Source organism: Osmerus eperlanus, chromosome 21 (assembly GCF_963692335.1).
Source record: "Osmerus eperlanus chromosome 21, fOsmEpe2.1, whole genome shotgun sequence".
Lineage (NCBI taxonomy): Eukaryota > Metazoa > Chordata > Actinopteri > Osmeriformes > Osmeridae > Osmerus > Osmerus eperlanus.
In genome coordinates, this window is record NC_085038.1 from 1669321 (window position 1) to 1686439 (window position 17119).

The 17119-nt window shown below is 45.1% G+C and overlaps 1 protein-coding gene across 1 annotated transcript in view; it reads left to right on the top strand.

Annotated features, from left to right (window-relative positions):
- The window catches only part of il1rapl1b (interleukin 1 receptor accessory protein-like 1b), a 131666-nt gene that overhangs the window by 57895 nt on the left and 56652 nt on the right, over positions 1-17119 (top strand). The window contains exon 5 of the mRNA XM_062447553.1: positions 12642-12716. Coding sequence (XP_062303537.1) covers positions 12642-12716 — 75 coding nt within the window. The remainder of the gene's footprint in view (positions 1-12641; positions 12717-17119) is intronic.

Genomic DNA, 17119 nt, shown 5'->3' on the forward strand with positions numbered 1-17119 from the left:
CAGGCCATATTTCCTCTGTTTTTTGTCCCTGGATTGTCACCCGCTCGCCGTCTGGTGTGCGTCTTTCATTGTCACCGCAACCCAATTAAGGCTCTCCGCCATCCGTCTGTACCTTCAAAAGGTCTCCATCCCCCGCAACAGCTTGACCAGCCAATTTGCCACGGAAGTCGGCGCCCATCGAGCGATCATTACAAGAGACGAGAGATGAAAGGAGTCTATAGGTGGCGGATTAATTACCACCGCCTCCCGTCGCAATCCTCCGGCGTGCCGAGCAGGGACGAGGGTCAGACAGGTCATGGTTAACGCTGATGGAGGTGTGGAGTCCGCCTCGCATGCCACTTCCCCTGCTGTGCCCGTGCCAGAGAGACCGGCCGCTGGAAGCCGGGCCCAGCGGTAAGCCTCTCTGGGTCACCAGGCACTGGCGCTTGCTGTACCTTGGGACCCACCCGATGCCAAGCCCTCAACATCCTCCAGCTTTGAGCACACACCTCAGAGAGCCTCAGAACATCAGGCAGGTGTGGGGTCAACCAATAACGTGGTGGGTAGAGAGTAGGTAACCAATCACGTGGTGGGGAGAGAGTAGGTAACCAATCACGTGGTGGGGAGAGAGTGGGGGACTGTGGCTGTGTGTCTGGGATCTCATGACTCGTCGGACTTCAGAGGAGTTTAAGCATGTGGTAAGTTTATGCTGGAAGGTAAGCCTAGTCAGAACTCAGCAGTTCTTGAATCAGGACTTTCCAGTCCTAGACCGAGGTCAATTACAGTTTCCTTGCAATTACTTCCTTTTAACTAAATGCCTTTAAGTCACTTCTAATTTCATTGGCAAACGACAATTCAAATTAAATTAATCAAGGTTCTGTAAACTAGTCGAGTGTGTTTGGATGACCTTGCCACGGGCTATCCCTAATTACCCTGTCGTGCTGTCAGCATTAAACCTGTCCTTCCACCATGTTGACTGTGATATTTTTCACAATGCTTAATCGTTTTTATCCAGCCATGATCAGTAACCGTCTCAAAGCTTGACCAGTTCTCTCTTCCCTCTGGTTTGTTTGGTGAGGTGGATTGAATTACTTTATGTAAATGACATAAGATACACAGGAGTTCTGACCTGACTGTTGGACGAATAGTTTGAGCTTCTGTTTCGTTCCTGGTTGGTTCCTGCTGTGCTTGTTACAGTAGATCCACATTCCATCCACCCACAGGCAGAATGCAGATGCAGGACTGCAGTGGCAGTGCCCTGCAGGTGTTGGCACTGGCCTGCTGACCTGCATGAACATCTGGAGAGATTAACCCCCAGACCCCCAGGGATTATCTTGACAGCTGGGGGGGAGGGGGGGAGAAGGAGGGAGGAGCGTTGGAGATTTACATTTAGTCATTTAGCAGACGCTCTTATCCAGAGCGACTTACAGTAAGTACAGGGACATTCCCCTTGAGGCAAGTAGGGTGAAGTGCCTTGCCCAAGGACACAACGTCATTCGGCACGGCCGGGAATCGAACTGGCAACCTTCAGATTACTAGCCCGATTCCCTAACCGCTCAGCCACCTGACTCCTGGTGAAGTGTGTAGAAATGGGGAGAAATAGAGTAGGGGGGGAGACACGGTGTGTAGGAGTCACTGTCAAGGTGTGTTAAGGAAAGGTGGGGGAGGCCTTCTGAGGATTTCTGATGGCTTCTTTTAGAGAGACAGTTCATCATAGAGAGGAAAGCCTGACCTCCTCACAATCTCCAGCACCAGTCAGTCTCCTATAGACTTTAGGCCAGCACCAGTCTGTCTCCTATAGACTTTAGGCCAGCACCAGTCTGTCTCCTATAGACTTTAGGCCATATCTCAGCCGCCAACCGATGATTTTATTTGACCCCAGGTTAGCACTCAGGGCTAATATAGTATGACTTCACCCTGACCCTGCGGCCCCAGCCAGAGAACGGCAGCTGCTGGATGTAATGCCGACCTGCAGTCCTGCTCTCCAACTGCAGGGCTAATACGCAGGACAACAAGTCAGCTGTTGCCGTAATAGGATGATGAGTGCCCTGAAAGCAGCATTAAAGGCTCAATCTTGATGACCAAAGTGACTAAATAACGGGCTAATAGAGGTACGCCCACACATGCAGACAGCGATGCCCACATGTGACAGGTATGTAACAGACGTAGCCACGCTCCGTCACGACAAGGTGTCGTTCGCCACTCACGAGATTCGAACGCTCGGCCTCCGACTTGCCAAGCGCGACCACTACCAACTACGCCAAAGAAAAGCTAGCTCTTCTTTGACGCGGGTGGCCTCTTACATACCTGAGGAGTGAGTTTCACGGTTCTCAGTCCGTAACACACATGCAGACAGCGATGGCTGGTAAGGTCAGACTTGCTGGATTTTCAAAGAACTTCGCTGTGGTGGGTGGTCTCTGCGATGAGACCCACACGCTGGTTGTTGGGGCTTTGAATCTTGTTTATGTTATGAAACGTCCATTTGAGACCATTTCATTATTTAACAAGGTCATGTTCTGGTTGAGGGAAAAAACACTTTCAACAGCTTTCTGCATTTTTCAGCGTTTTCTACTGAGGTGTGTTAAAAAGCCACGTTGAATAATTCACCAAATCAACGGCGCTTTTGCAAAAGGTTTTGAGTGTTTTGTCCTGCAAATACCGCTAAAATAATTGTTGGCAGTGAACATAAACAAATGGTTTAGAGCTAAGAGTCAAGCGTCACAGAACGCTTGATTTAACGTGATACAACGCCAAATCATCCCGCTGTGGAGCTTAAGAAATCACTCTGGGGCCATTTGCAAAGAATGTTTGAAAAGTAACTGGCGTGTTGTTGTGGTTCGGAGGCAAGACGAGAAGAGAAAGAACTCATGGCACACTTTCTTACTTGGTGTTAGCGAACGGATATCACGACAGTGTCGTGGTTTTGGAATGAGGTGTGAGGCTGAAGTCCAGTAACTCCCCCACCAAGAGCCTCGCCGTTTTTGAGCACTTATCGCTATCGTGAGATGGATTCCTTGATTTGTTTGTCTCAAGAGCGTGCATGTCTCAAGGGGGTGCAGAGGATACGTGCTCGCGTTTTTGCACGTATTTAGCTCTTTGCAGCTGATGAGTGATCTGCTAACTAAACAAGGACGTTACCACTTGTCCTTGGGAAATGCTCAGCCCGGCTCCAAACCATTTCAATTTTTATGCAAATAGGAAAAAAGAAAACATTCAATCTCTTAATTAAAGATTATATCAGAGGCAATTTGGTGAGGGGTAAGAATGCCGACCGAGTTGACTTCAAAGGGTCGTTTTTAGAGACGGCACAGTGAAATAATTCAGCACTTTGGATAACTAAAAAGAGGGGGGGGAGAAAAGTTATTTGCAGGAGAAAGATTGACGTTTTTAATATCTATTGCAGCAAGTTCTCGAATTAGAACAGTGCTGTGTGTCAGTAGAAATAAGAAGCTACGTGGTCTGTTCTGCACTTCTGTTTGCCTCGTTATAGACTTCATTATTGTGAAAACTGTGCATAATTAAAGCAATCATGATTAATTACAAAAGAGGCTTGGTTCACACATCTGCATAATTGCAACTTTCTCTAAGTTTACTTTGGTTTGTTGTCTAAGATTTTGATTTTTTAGAAAGCTTAGCGAGCCAAATGCAAATTGTTTTCTTTTTTCCCCTCAGAATTGCATGAGAAGCTCTCTAGCCAAAAGGCCAACCCTCTCCTCTCTAACTTCGTCCTAGTTTCTCATTTCTTTAGCTGGAGCCAAATCCTCTTAATGGAACTGACGTCGGCCATCTTGGATTGATAAAGCTGGCAGATATGGAAGGTGTTGCGAAGGCAACATGCCAAGCCTATGTTTCCTCCAGACGCTCTCTCTGATGTATACATAACCATGGCTCCATCGATTGCTCCTGTTTCTATTTATTGAGGTGGAAGGGGAAGCCAGACAAGAAAAAAGAAGGGGATTTATGACGGCCTATGCTGAAGATTAATCCTTTCTTTTTTAATTATGGGGAAGTACATTGGTATTGCCTGTCAAACCTCTAGATTTAATGTTTAATCCAAATGTCCATGTTTCTCTGTTCGTCTTGTGAGGGCTGCATGTGAGGGGAAACTGCGTGAGTCAATAATGAATTTTCCCTCCTTTCTGCTTTTTCTGATGAAATGGGCAAAAGGTCATCAGGCGCTTTCCGGGTTGATCAGCCAGTTTCCACTTAAGACACTTAAAACACAAGTATCCCCTCGCATCAACCATTTTCCACTTATCCAAGAGATGGTCTTCTCCTCCACATGTGCACTGTTGTTGTTCCTATGCTGCTATATAGGCCTACCATCTATACTCTCTCTACCATCCTATCCATACCATCTCTCTCTACCATCTATACTCTCTCTATACCATCTATACTCTCTCTATACAATCTATACTGTCTTTATAAAATCTATACTCTCTCTACCATCTATACTCTCTCTTCCATCGATACTCTCTCTACCATCTATACTCTCCATACCATCGATACTCTCTCTACCATCTCTCCATACCATCTATACTCTCTCTACCATCTCTCCATACCATCTATACTCTCTCTACCATCTATACTCTCCATACCATCTATACTCTCTCTACCATCTATACTCTCCATACCATTGTCTCTGTTCATCAGTTGCGGCATGCTAGAACTGCTATCACCGCGTTTTTAACGATTTTTTGCCTCATAATTGGCACGCATTTTTTTAATGTTATTATACATTTATGTTATTTTATAAAATATGTATGAATATTATATTATTTAACATTATATTTGCCTATTACATGTAAGAAGTTACATGTGACTTACTAGACCAAGGGGTTGGCAAACTAGCATGAATTTAATTACTTTATAGCAGATGTTGCCGCTGTAGAATATGCACGGTAAGTAGCATTCATTGAACAGGTCACATCTGCTTGGGTTGAAAGATCAATTGCACATTTATAGCCAGATATCAAAGTATATGAGGGGGCAAAAAAAAGCATGAAAAAATAATCTGATCTGTATTCATACAAAAATTATGGAATACACACATTTCTCTTTTGAGGGAACACTTCGTGGTTGAAACTTTAGAAACGCATTGCTAATGTGTTAAATACACTGTTAAGAAATGCTTTCACAATGTTCATGCCTTCCCTGATATAAAACGCATGTCATAAGTATAGTTAATTATTGATAATTGGCTGAATCAGTACTGCAGACTCTGATGAGCATTTAGAAGCAGTTAAATCACCCAAAGGAGTTCATAAAGATGCTTTACGTTCCCCAGACAGTTTCTTCACCCAGTATCATGGATCACCATTTGTAAATCTAGACACGGTTTGGCTGGTCGACATACTGGAATAGCCAGATACTGCTTAAGTTGATAATATAGGAGACAGACTGGTGCTGGCCTAAAGTCTATAGGAGACAGACTGGTGCTGGCCTAAAGTCTATAGGAGACAGACTGGTGCTGGCCTAAAGTCTATAGGAGACAGACTGGTGCTGGCCTAAAGTCTATAGGAGACTGACTGGTGCTGGCCTAAAGTCTATAGGAGACTGACTGGTGCTGGCCTAAAGTCTATAGGAGACAGACTGGTGCTGGCCTAAAGTCTATAGGAGACAGACTGGTGCTGGCCTAAAGTCTATAGGAGACAGACTGGTGCTGGCCTAAAGTCTATAGGAGACAGACTGGTGCTGGCCTAAAGTCTATAGGAGACAGACTGGTGCTGGCCTAAAGTCTATAGGAGACAGACTGGTGCTGGCCTAAAGTCTATAGGAGACAGACTGGTGCTGGAGATTGTGAGGAGGTCAGGCTTTCCTCTCTATGATGAACTGTCTCTCTAAAAGAAGCCATCAGAAATCCACTTAATCCTGAATCCTGTTCTGTTAATTTGGTTCAGTTTCAGTGTTCCACAAAGTCCACTTGCCGTCACCCGTCTGTGAAAAGGCAACCTGGTCTGAGATGACCTTACGGTAAACAGTGTTTGTCCTCTTGATTCCTTTGGCTAACTGCTTTCCTGCCTTTCTAAATCCAGGCCATCACCTGCTGTGACATGTCTGCTCGTAGTGACACTACCGCACAGTCAGGTGCCACCCTCTTTACCTCACAAACTTTCTTATTGGTTGTTTCAGTGTCAGCTGATCTACATTCCACACAGATTCATTCTTTCTGCACTTTCTTATTGGTTGTTTCAGGGTCAGCTGATCTACATTCCACACAGATTCATTCTTTCTGCACTTTCTTATTGGTTGTTTCAGTGTCAGCTGATCTACATTCCACACAGATTCATTCTTTCTGCACTTTCTTATTGGTTGTTTCAGTGTCAGCTGATCTACATTCCACACAGATTCATTCTTTCTGCACTTTCTTATTGGTTGTTTCAGTGTCAGCTGATCTACATTCCACACAGATTCATTCTTTCTGCACTTTCTTATTGGTTGTTTCAGTGTCAGCTGATCTACATTCCACACAGATTCATTCTTTCTGCACTTTCTTATTGGTTGTTTCAGGGTCAGCTGATCTACATTCCACACAGATTCATTCTTTCTGCACTTTCTTATTGGTTGTTTCAGGGTCAGCTGATCTACATTCCACACAGATTCATTCTTTCTGCACTTTCTTATTGGTTGTTTCAGGGTCAGCTAATCTACATTCCACACAGATTCATTCTTTCTGCACTTTCTTATTGGTTGTTTCAGAGTCAGCTGATCTACATTCCACACAGATTCATTCTTTCTGCACTTTCTTATTGGTTGTTTCAGTGTCAGCTGATCTACATTCCACACAGATTCATTCTTTCTGCACTTTCTTATTGGTTGTTTCAGTGTCAGCTGATCTACATTCCACACAGATTCATTCTTTCTGCACTTTCTTATTGGTTGTTTCAGTGTCAGCTGATCTACATTCCACACAGATTCATTCTTTCTGCACTTTCTTATTGGTTGTTTCAGGGTCAGCTGATCTACATTCCACACAGATTCATTCTTTCTGCACTTTCTTATTGGTTGTTTCAGGGTCAGCTGATCTACATTCCACACAGATTCATTCTTTCTGCACTTTCTTATTGGTTGTTTCAGTGTCAGCTGATCTACATTCCACACAGATTCATTCTTTCTGCACTTTCTTATTGGTTGTTTCAGTGTCAGCTGATCTACATTCCACACAGATTCATTCTTTCTGCACTTTCTTATTGGTTGTTTCAGTGTCAGCTGATCTACATTCCACACAGATTCATTCTTTCTGCACTTTCTTATTGGTTGTTTCAGTGTCAGCTGATCTACATTCCACACAGATTCATTCTTTCTGCACTTTCTTATTGGTTGTTTCAGGGTCAGCTGATCTACATTCCACACAGATTCATTCTTTCTGCACTTTCTTATTGGTTGTTTCAGTGTCAGCTGATCTACATTCCACACAGATTCATTCTTTCTGCACTTTCTTATTGGTTGTTTCAGGGTCAGCTGATCTACATTCCACACAGATTCATTATTTCTGCACTTTCTTATTGGTTGTTTCAGGGTCAGCTGATCTACATTCCACACAGATTCATTCTTTCTGCACTTTCTTATTGGTTGTTTCAGTGTCAGCTGATCTACATTCCACACAGATTCATTCTTTCTGCACTTTCTTATTGGTTGTTTCAGTGTCAGCTGATCTACATTCCACACAGATTCATTATTTCTGCACTTTCTTATTGGTTGTTTCAGGGTCAGCTGATCTACATTCCACACAGATTCATTCTTTCTGCACTTTCTTATTGGTTGTTTCAGTGTCAGCTGATCTACATTCCACACAGATTCATTCTTTCTGCAGGAATGTAGATCCATCTTTCTTTTGAGTTCTTTACAAAATGAGGACTCCTTTTCCAATTAGCTTATGTTCAAACAAATATCTTACAAACAAAAACAAGCCAAGGAAATATGCTTGTTTACAGGCACAGCTGAACACAGTGCTAGACATTAGCCATGCAAATGTTTGCCTTTCGCTGCTGATTGAAATGATTGGTTTCGGTGCAAGCCTAGCGGCCTTGAATGAAAGCTAATCAACGCTGGGAATGTCAGACGGATACTTTCACGCACGTTAGATCGCCCCTCCCAACCCACGTCCCACCCATCACAAAGCAACACTCCCAAACAATGCACACCCACCCTCCTCCCCCGTCACAGACCCCTCTCCCGAGTGCTGTTTAAGCCTGCACACCGCTGCAAATATATTCTTCAAGAAACGCAAGTGGGTAATCATGCGTGGCTACGAACGGGTCGCTTTTTAATTAGGGAGGCTCGCGCTCATTATTCACCGTTTCCTCAAAGGAGCGAGCGTTCAAGGAAAGCGCTCAGCGCATGATGAGCCACACTGCGGGAGAGATAGCTCCAATCACACTCCAAACACACCTGAAGCTGTGTTGCGTTTAATGTGCTTCGAGCCCAGCAGGCACCGCGTTTTGGAACAAGGAGGAGTGACTATGACTATGGATGAGTCAGATAGGAAAGCGGTCGTGTTGGATAATACGCCGAGATCACAGACTGCTGGGGGTCACTAATGAGCCGACGGCAGGGCAGGTACAGAGGCAGTCAGAGAGGCAGGCAGGGCAGGTACAGAGGCAGTCAGAGAGGCAGGCAGGGCAGGTACAGAGGCAGTCAGAGAGGCAGGCAGGGCAGGTACAGAGGCAGTCAGAGAGGCAGGCAGGGCAGGTACAGAGGCAGTCAGAGAGGCAGGCAGGGCAGGTACAGAGGCAGTCAGAGAGGCAGGCAGGGCAGGTACAGAGGCAGTCAGAGAGGCAGGCAGGGCAGGTACAGAGGCAGTCAGAGAGGCAGGCAGGGCAGGTACAGAGGCAGTCAGAGAGGCAGGCAGGGCAGGTACAGGCTGGAGAACAGGTAAGCAACTACAGATGCGTCCAGTCCCCGTGCTCAACCTCTGATCCTTGAAGCGTATCGTCGTTCACGCCCCTTCATTGATTTGAAAAAGAAAAGAGGGTTGCAAGTCTGGGGCCGCAGCCCTGCACACTGTCAGCGTTTTGTTAGGCGGTAGTGAAGTGTGCTTACAGTCGTGACGGAACACTCCGGTACAGGAGATGGGCGAAAGACAAATGTATCAGACGGAATTGACGTTTTTCACCATGGAAACTAGATTAAATTAGATAAAAATTAAAATAACATTATCTCAGTGATTTGGATCTAAGGTGCAAGTTACAAACCCCAGATGGCAGACGATCAGACTGATGCAAAACTAGCGTTAAACAACATCAAAACATCTAAGTGCGCTGCCAATAAAGCCAGCAAGCACCCGTTCTACATAATCGCTCTGTTCTAGGAGGATGGGGGAAAACAAATAGTAATTACGAGAAGCTGACATTTCAGGTGGAGCTAATTAGCATCCCCACACTGTCCACCAGGCTCAGGTGTCAGGTCACAGTTTGCCGGCGGATGAAAGGCGAGCTACTGAGAGTCTGGAAGTTCAAATAGAAACCAAATCCTGGGCTATGATGTGCTTCTTCCTTTTGAGGGTCTCTCTTTCTAGCCCGTTGTCAGGTCAATAGTTGATCTGATAATCAAGGACCACCTGTGCTCGCATGCGTTTTAAGCCTGTCTTGTTCGGTCAAACCTTAAACTTTCAAACCCTAACCCTGAAAGAACCTTAGTTACTGTTGGCTACAGTTTTACGGTCAATAAATAGATTTCCATCGCATTGGCATCATTATCTTTTTTGAGCAAGATAAACCAGTTTGTGCTGCATGCATCTGTTTATAGTATCAAAACACAATGTTAAATCGTAAAAAAAAAAAATTTACTTTTCTGCAAGAGGTTTTCCCCGGATTATATCTCTACATTATTGATTATATTATATCAATTATGCCGTAGGTGGCCCCCAAAAAGGACGCTATGAAGCTTATTCTTAGTTAAGCAAAGGCCGTTATCTTACAGAGAGTCGTTTTTACGGTGTACCTTTTACTTTGAAGGATCACTGAAGAATCCTGGCTCAGTTCCTGAGATGCAAGGCGGCCTTAAAGCAATTTCCCCATCAGCTCAATCCTGACATGAATGGATGTCCTGTGGAGAGCACTGCATCCAACCCTCTAGTGATTAGTGGGTTGGACCCATTAGCTGCACAATCTCAGAACAGGCCAAGGTTGGAAACCAACTCCACACACTAAATGGACAGAATCGGTGTGAATGCAGGTTGCTTGATCAGACAGGTTCTAAGAAAGTGGCTGGTTGTTGATGTACAGGACATAATGTGTACAGTGTAGGAGGCCTGTTTAGTTTAGTCTGATCTGCCGCTGATTCTGAATCCATGCTCTGCTCACGAGCGGGAGATGTTGAATTTAATTTGGATCATTTGCACCGTGGTTAAATTCATTCAAGTTTTTGCATACATGTTATTGATGGTATTTGTTAGTAAATGTCTTACTGCGTTAATAAATGTCCCTCCTTGTCTCCTCTCTGTCCGATGATCATTGTTTGAGATTATCATCCTCATCCATCTTCCTCTTCACAAGACCACACTAACAACTGGAGACACTTTTAGTTTTACTGGAAGGAAGAACAGGCATGAGTGACTGAATGAAGCGAGTGAGAGAGAACCAGGCGGAAGACTGAATGTGGAAGATGAGATGGGAGAGGGGAGAGGAGGAGGGGGGAGAGGGGGAGGAGGAGGGGAGAGGAGGAGGAGGAGAGGGGGAGGAGGAGGGGAGAGGGGGAGGAGGACAGGAGAGGGGGAGAGGAGGGGAGAGGGGGAGGAGGAGAGGGGAGGGGAGGAGGAGGGGAGAGGGGAGGGGAGGAGGAGGGGAGAGGAGGGGGAGGATGGGAGGGGAGAGGGGAGGGGAGAGGAGGAGGAGGGGAGAGGAGGAGGGGAGAGGGGAAGGAGGAGGGGAGATGAGGGGAGGAGGAGGGGAGAGGAGGAGGAGGAGGAGGGGAGAGGAGGAGGGGAGAGGGGGAGGAGGAGGGGAGAGGGGGAGGAGGAGAGGGGGAGGAGGAGGGGAGAGGGGGAGGACGGGAGAGGGGAGGGGAGGAGGAGGGGAGGGGAGGAGGAGAGGAGGAGGGTAGGGGAGAGGGGAGGGGAGGAGGAGGGGAGAGGAGGAGGAGGAGGGGAGAGGGGGAGAGGAGGAGAGGGGGAGGAGGAGGGGAGAGGAGGGGAGAGGGGGAGGAGGAGGGGAGAGGAGGGGATAGGGGGAGGAGGAGGGGAGAGGCAAACCAATGGCAAAAGGTGCTTCTGGCCAACATTACCCACCCTGCCTTTAACATACAAGGCCAGAATCTATTTCTCACAGAGTTCTTCCCAGAATACTCTTTATTAAAGTACCGAGATAGCATGGATTCTCTTATGGGCACTTTAAAGAGGAGAACCAATTAGTGTGTAATAATAATGAGGTGCCCCTTAGTGCAGATCCTTTGTTAGTCTGCGACTGCTTGATTGGGCTTGGTGTATTCCAAGGGGGGGTCGGATGGAAAGTGTGTTCTTCAGAACGGTGACACTATCGTGACCTCTTCATCTGAAAGATCAAACACTTTTTAAGATGGCACGGCTGAGCCAGATGAGGACAGGACAGATGTTGGCTTTCAGATTTAGTCCATGTAGTTGTATTGTCAGTGTAAAGAAAGTGTACGTTAAGATATACTTTTTAACACGTATATTTGTTTGGTTTTTAATATGTTTTGCCGTGCAGTAAGGTGTTGGATTTCAGTACAGGTCTTCGCATTGCATTAAAATTGCATGGAGGAAAAATGCTCTGATTGCATGTGGTTTTGCACCTGAGAACTTCCCCGCTATGTACTGTAAAAGCTCCATTTAAGCAAATACTGTAAGTATTGCGGTAGCTTCTGCAAATACCCTCCAACCTGTAATCCATGTTCACTCCTATTGCACACTCATCCCAATCACTGACGGGAGCGTCACACACAAGGTATTGAAGCCATTTGCTTGGTTGAAACGGTTGCCGGGCAAACTTCTGATTTTTAAAGCTTTGAATGGAGGAAATCCTTTGACAGCTTTCTTGCTTCCCCTCCAGATGTCTCCTTACCGTACTGTGCATGCATAGGATGCACAGCGTACTATACACACACACACAGTACACACACACAGTACACACAGTACACACACACAGTACACACAGTACACACACACAGTACACACACACAGTACACACACACACAGTACACACAGTACACACACACAGTACACACAGTACACACACACAGTACACACACACAGTACACACAGTACACACACACAGTACACACACACACACACACAGTACACACAGTACACACACACAGTACACACAGTACACACACACAGTACACACACACACACACAGTACACACAGTACACACACACAGTACACACAGTACACACACACAGTACACACACACAGTACACACACACACACACACAGTACACACACACAGTACACACAGTACACACACACAGTACACACACACACACACACACACAGTACACACACAGTACACACAGTACACACACACAGTACACACACACACACAGTACACACACACACACACAGTACACACACACACACAGTACACACACAAACAAAAAAGATAACATTGGCAAGGCACTCCACAAATTAAGTATGTGAACTCTAGACTAAAATGGAATGTTGAAATTAATATTACTGTCGTTTTTTTTGTTTTGTTTTTAACAGCCCCGTTGACAGACAAGCCTCCAAAGATTCTATATCCATCTGAGAACAAAATGAGCACCATGGAGATGACAATAGGTAAGACCCGTTTTATGCTTGAATGTACACATTTCCACACACACACCGATTAGCTTCCTCTGGGGTCATTCAAGCCAGCTTGTCGGACTGTTGTAGAAGACGATCCCCAGTGGGAAGGAGGGCGTGAAAGCTCATCTCTTGACACCATCATATGCAGTTAGCTACATTCCCAGTGAGGTTTCTGGTCTTGGTGTCAAATGGCTTATAAAGTGACCTCCCTTGAATGGACTTTTACGTCAAAGGGACTTTTTTTTTTCTTTCTCTGAATTTACCGGAGGGAAACAATAACGCTGGATGGGAAAAAAACTGTAGAGTGAAAGTATCACCTCAGAGTACGACGGCCATCTTGGCTCCATTCTCCATTCAGATTTTTATTTCTGTTAAATTGCAAAAGACAGACCTCTTGGTGCTAGCGGTTCTTGGGGGGGGCAGTCAGATGAGCGCATTAGCTTTGGATCAGATGCAGCATAGACACGGGTTTACCTTATGAATCAGTTGCAGCAGGTGCCTTCGTTAACTCTGCAACATGGATGCTACACATGTTTAATCACCTGGCTAATGTTCGGAGTTGAGACTATAGGCCTTTTATCTATGGCTTTGTTGCGTTCGTTTCCCTGTAGGTGATTGCCAGTGATCGTGACTGAAGAGACAGAGTATGAATGATAGTCTTTAGTGTGCCTAACCAGCCGCACAGCACATGGAAACTCATGGGAAAATTCCTCTCGCTCTCTGATTGGCCGAAAACGCAGCAGCGGATGGGAGAGAAAATGGGTCATGATAGGGGTTTCTTTGAAGTAAATTTGTCACGGGTGATACACACAAGCTGTGGAGGTAAAAGGTGGCAATCAGAAAATAGGCGCTAGTCATTTTGAGTTTAAATTGATGACAGATAAAAGCTTTTCAGGTTTTTTATCGGATTAAATGTTTTGAGGATGGATTGTGATTTCAGCAATCCATTAACAGGCGGTTCTGGCAGGTCTACTGAACAACCGAACGCACCAGGGAATAACTGGTTTTACTGGCCGTTCTTAAAGAGACAGTCTGAGTAAAATCAATATATATATATATATATATATATCAGACGTTTTTCAATGTCAGATGTGGTCTTCTGTTAAATTAGTCTATACTTTTGTTGTGTGGTACATTCAGCCATGCTGCCATATTTATGAAATCGTGAATTAGATTAAATTAACAACATATGGTGCCTTTTTGATATGTGCCTAGGTTGTTATCTTGATGTCCAAGAACGTTGTATGGAACATAGATTCATGTTTGTCACATTGCCCAAAATCTTTATCCACAAACGCTTGAGACAAATATTATATAATCGGTTTACAGTATTCTATGAGCGTTCTAAGGACAGGTTTTTGACAGACAGTGTATCTTAATAGTCAGTAGTACAAGGTTTTTGATGCCAACCCCTTCTTAGATAGTATCTTTCCACACATTCATTATATATGGAGGAGCCTGTTTTGAAGATTCCAGCTAAACAAGTCCTTGTCACTTGCTCTCCAGAGTTTTGATACCGTGCTCATGTCAACACTCCTGTACCACAGGGCTGTCAGAGGCCTTTCAATTTGGGTGGGGTGGGGCGTTTTGAAAGGCTTTTTAAAATTCATCCGCTCATAAAATATAGAAACATAAATGGCTTCAGTTGACAGTTAATTAGGCTAGCGCGAAAGAGAGGAGGAGGGAGGGAGGGAGACTGGGCTCCTCTTAGGGAGTTCCAAAGATGGAGGGAGAAAGAGGGGGGGGGGGACGTCCGGAATTAATCAACACCTCTTTCTTCTGTTCTTCCCTGCCTCTTTATGTTTTCTTTTTCTTTTATCTCGCTCTAATGGATGAAGATCTGCACTGACAATCGATCTGCCACGACTGCTTTGATTAAAATGAGTTTTGTAAATGCTTTGCTTGGCACTGGGTGGGCATGGATTCCGCAAGCCCACACTGCAGGACAAATCAGATATCTCTGCAAGTCTGTAATTACGTTAGGTACAAGGTGTTCTCTTGAGTTGTGTTGATGCCGACCCAGTAATAGAGTCTGAATGTCTGAGCCGTACCCAAGTAAATGTTGTAATCGTATTAACCTTTGACTGGAAAAAGATCAGGCAGTCCTTCCTTAAAGCCTTGCGGAATTCTTGAAGGATGTAGAGGAGAAGACCAACACATTAGCTTTGATAAATGTACTGTTTTGATTTATTTTAAGTTCTCCCCCAATAGAGAGTAAGAGAGAGAGAATGGGTAACACTAGAGAGAGAGAGAGAGAGAGAGAGAGAGAGAGAGAGAGAGAGAGAGAGAGAGAGAGAGAGAGAGAGAGAGAGAGATTGAGAGTGCAGAAGTGATTGATTTAGAGCCAGAACATGTAGCATCTCTGCTAACATATGGGAGGGGGGGTTCACCCTCGTCCAACCCCCACTTCCCTTATCACATCCCAGTCCCCATAAAAGCACAAGACTATCTGCTAACGTTTGCACACTGCCCCCACTGAATCTAATCATAAATGATCACCCGATTTACTGTCCTCGAATCCCGGCAGATGTGGCTACTCTTGCGGAGAAGAATTAGCCTTGCGTTATTTCATCAGCAGGCTCCCATCAACGCACAAGGGCAATAACAACCCACCCCCACTCCTCACCCTTCTCTGCTCACCCCCACTCCTCACCCTTCTCTGCTCACCCCCACTCCTCACCCTTCTCTCCTGGATCCACTCCATCTCCCAGCCCCACTCCTAACCCGAGCTATGATTTCACAGCCTGGGGAAAATCGGAGAGTAACAACATCACTTCATTGTTGTCCTGGAAGGGAGAGTGTTTCACATAGTCAGACTCCCTTCAACAAAATTGAAATGAAAACTTGGCTTCAACTGAAAGTATCAACAATAATAATCCTCTAATCATTGTCTTGAGACCACTTAACCAATCAGGTTGCACAGAGGGGGAAGAATGCTGTCGGTGTTGTAATAATTAACCAATGGTTGTGAAGTTAGTTGTAGTGATTAGGTCTAAAATCCGGAAATCATTTCAATAATTTTCTAAATGATCCTGCTCATTTGTTTAACCGACCATGTGACCCAAAGAAACGTTACATTCTGCGCCTCACAGAATAGAGGCCTGTTCCTCTGGCTGGTGTGTAACCGACCACCACTCAGGGCCCTGGCTTTACGCTCCTCTTGCTCCTCTGTCACCTGTCACCACCTATACGTCCTCCATCTTCACACGCTCCACCCAGTGACACCTGACATTCAGGCGCTGTGACATCACTGAGACCCCCAGATCAGGAGAAGGGGGGGCTTAGCGGTTAGAGAATCAGGCTAGTAATCTGAAGGTTACCGGTTCGATTCCCGGCTGTGCAAATGACGTTGTGTCCTTGGGAAAGGCACTTCAGCCTACTTGCTTCGGGGGGAATGTCCCTGTACTTACTGTAAGTCGCTCTGGATAAGAGCGTCTGCTAAATGACTAAATGTAAATGTTCTGAGGCGCGAGGGGCACGTGGGCCCAGTACGTACACTTCCTGCTGGAGACATGAAAACACCACAACAAGGTGACATCAACTGCAGCATTAAGACTTCTGAGGGTCCTGGGAGCTGAATCAGAGACTGTCCTCCAAGCAGGTCAGTGTTGAAGAGAGTTTAACTCCGTCTCAAGGACATGAAGACTTACCCCTTCTAGGGTCAGAAGTTTGGTCGCTTTGACTCCATGGCGACTGAAAATTGGTTGAAGAAACGTAAAACAAACTTGCTTCCATAGAAGCGTAAAACAATGATCAAGAACAAACTTTACATGTATACACACCTTGTAAAATAAACTGGACATGGTGGAAACAAATTCTTGATTTGGCAGACAATAAAGTATAATCTAATAGAGACTGTGTTTTTGATACTTTTCAATCTTCTTGAGACCTACAGAATAGCCATACATCAGTGTCTGTGCAATATGGATTTGTTTACTGAAATGTGATATTTGTTATTTGCGATTCGCAGCCAATTTCAGATATCATTTTTAATAATGAATGCTGGTTATCGATCATAAGTTCCCCAGAAGAACGTGATGTGAGAAAAACTGAGAGAGAGGGAGAGGGAGGGAGGGGGAGAGGGAGAGAGGGAGGGGGAGAGAGATGGGTCGGTGAGGACAGTGACAGAATAATGTGAACCCGTGTATGTACACTATTTGAACACTGCAGCGTTCGGTTCATAAATCATGAAAATCTTTGACCTTTGAAAATGTGTGAAGGCTCAGGGTCAAAAGGTCACATAAATTCACACACGGAAGCCCATGGATTTTTTTCCAGTAATTGGAAGATCATGAGTTGTCATGTCTTGACATCCCACTCAGTTCATCTCAGACTAAACACAACAGCAAGAAAGATGCACTGCAAGAGATACATTTACATTTATGCATTTAGCA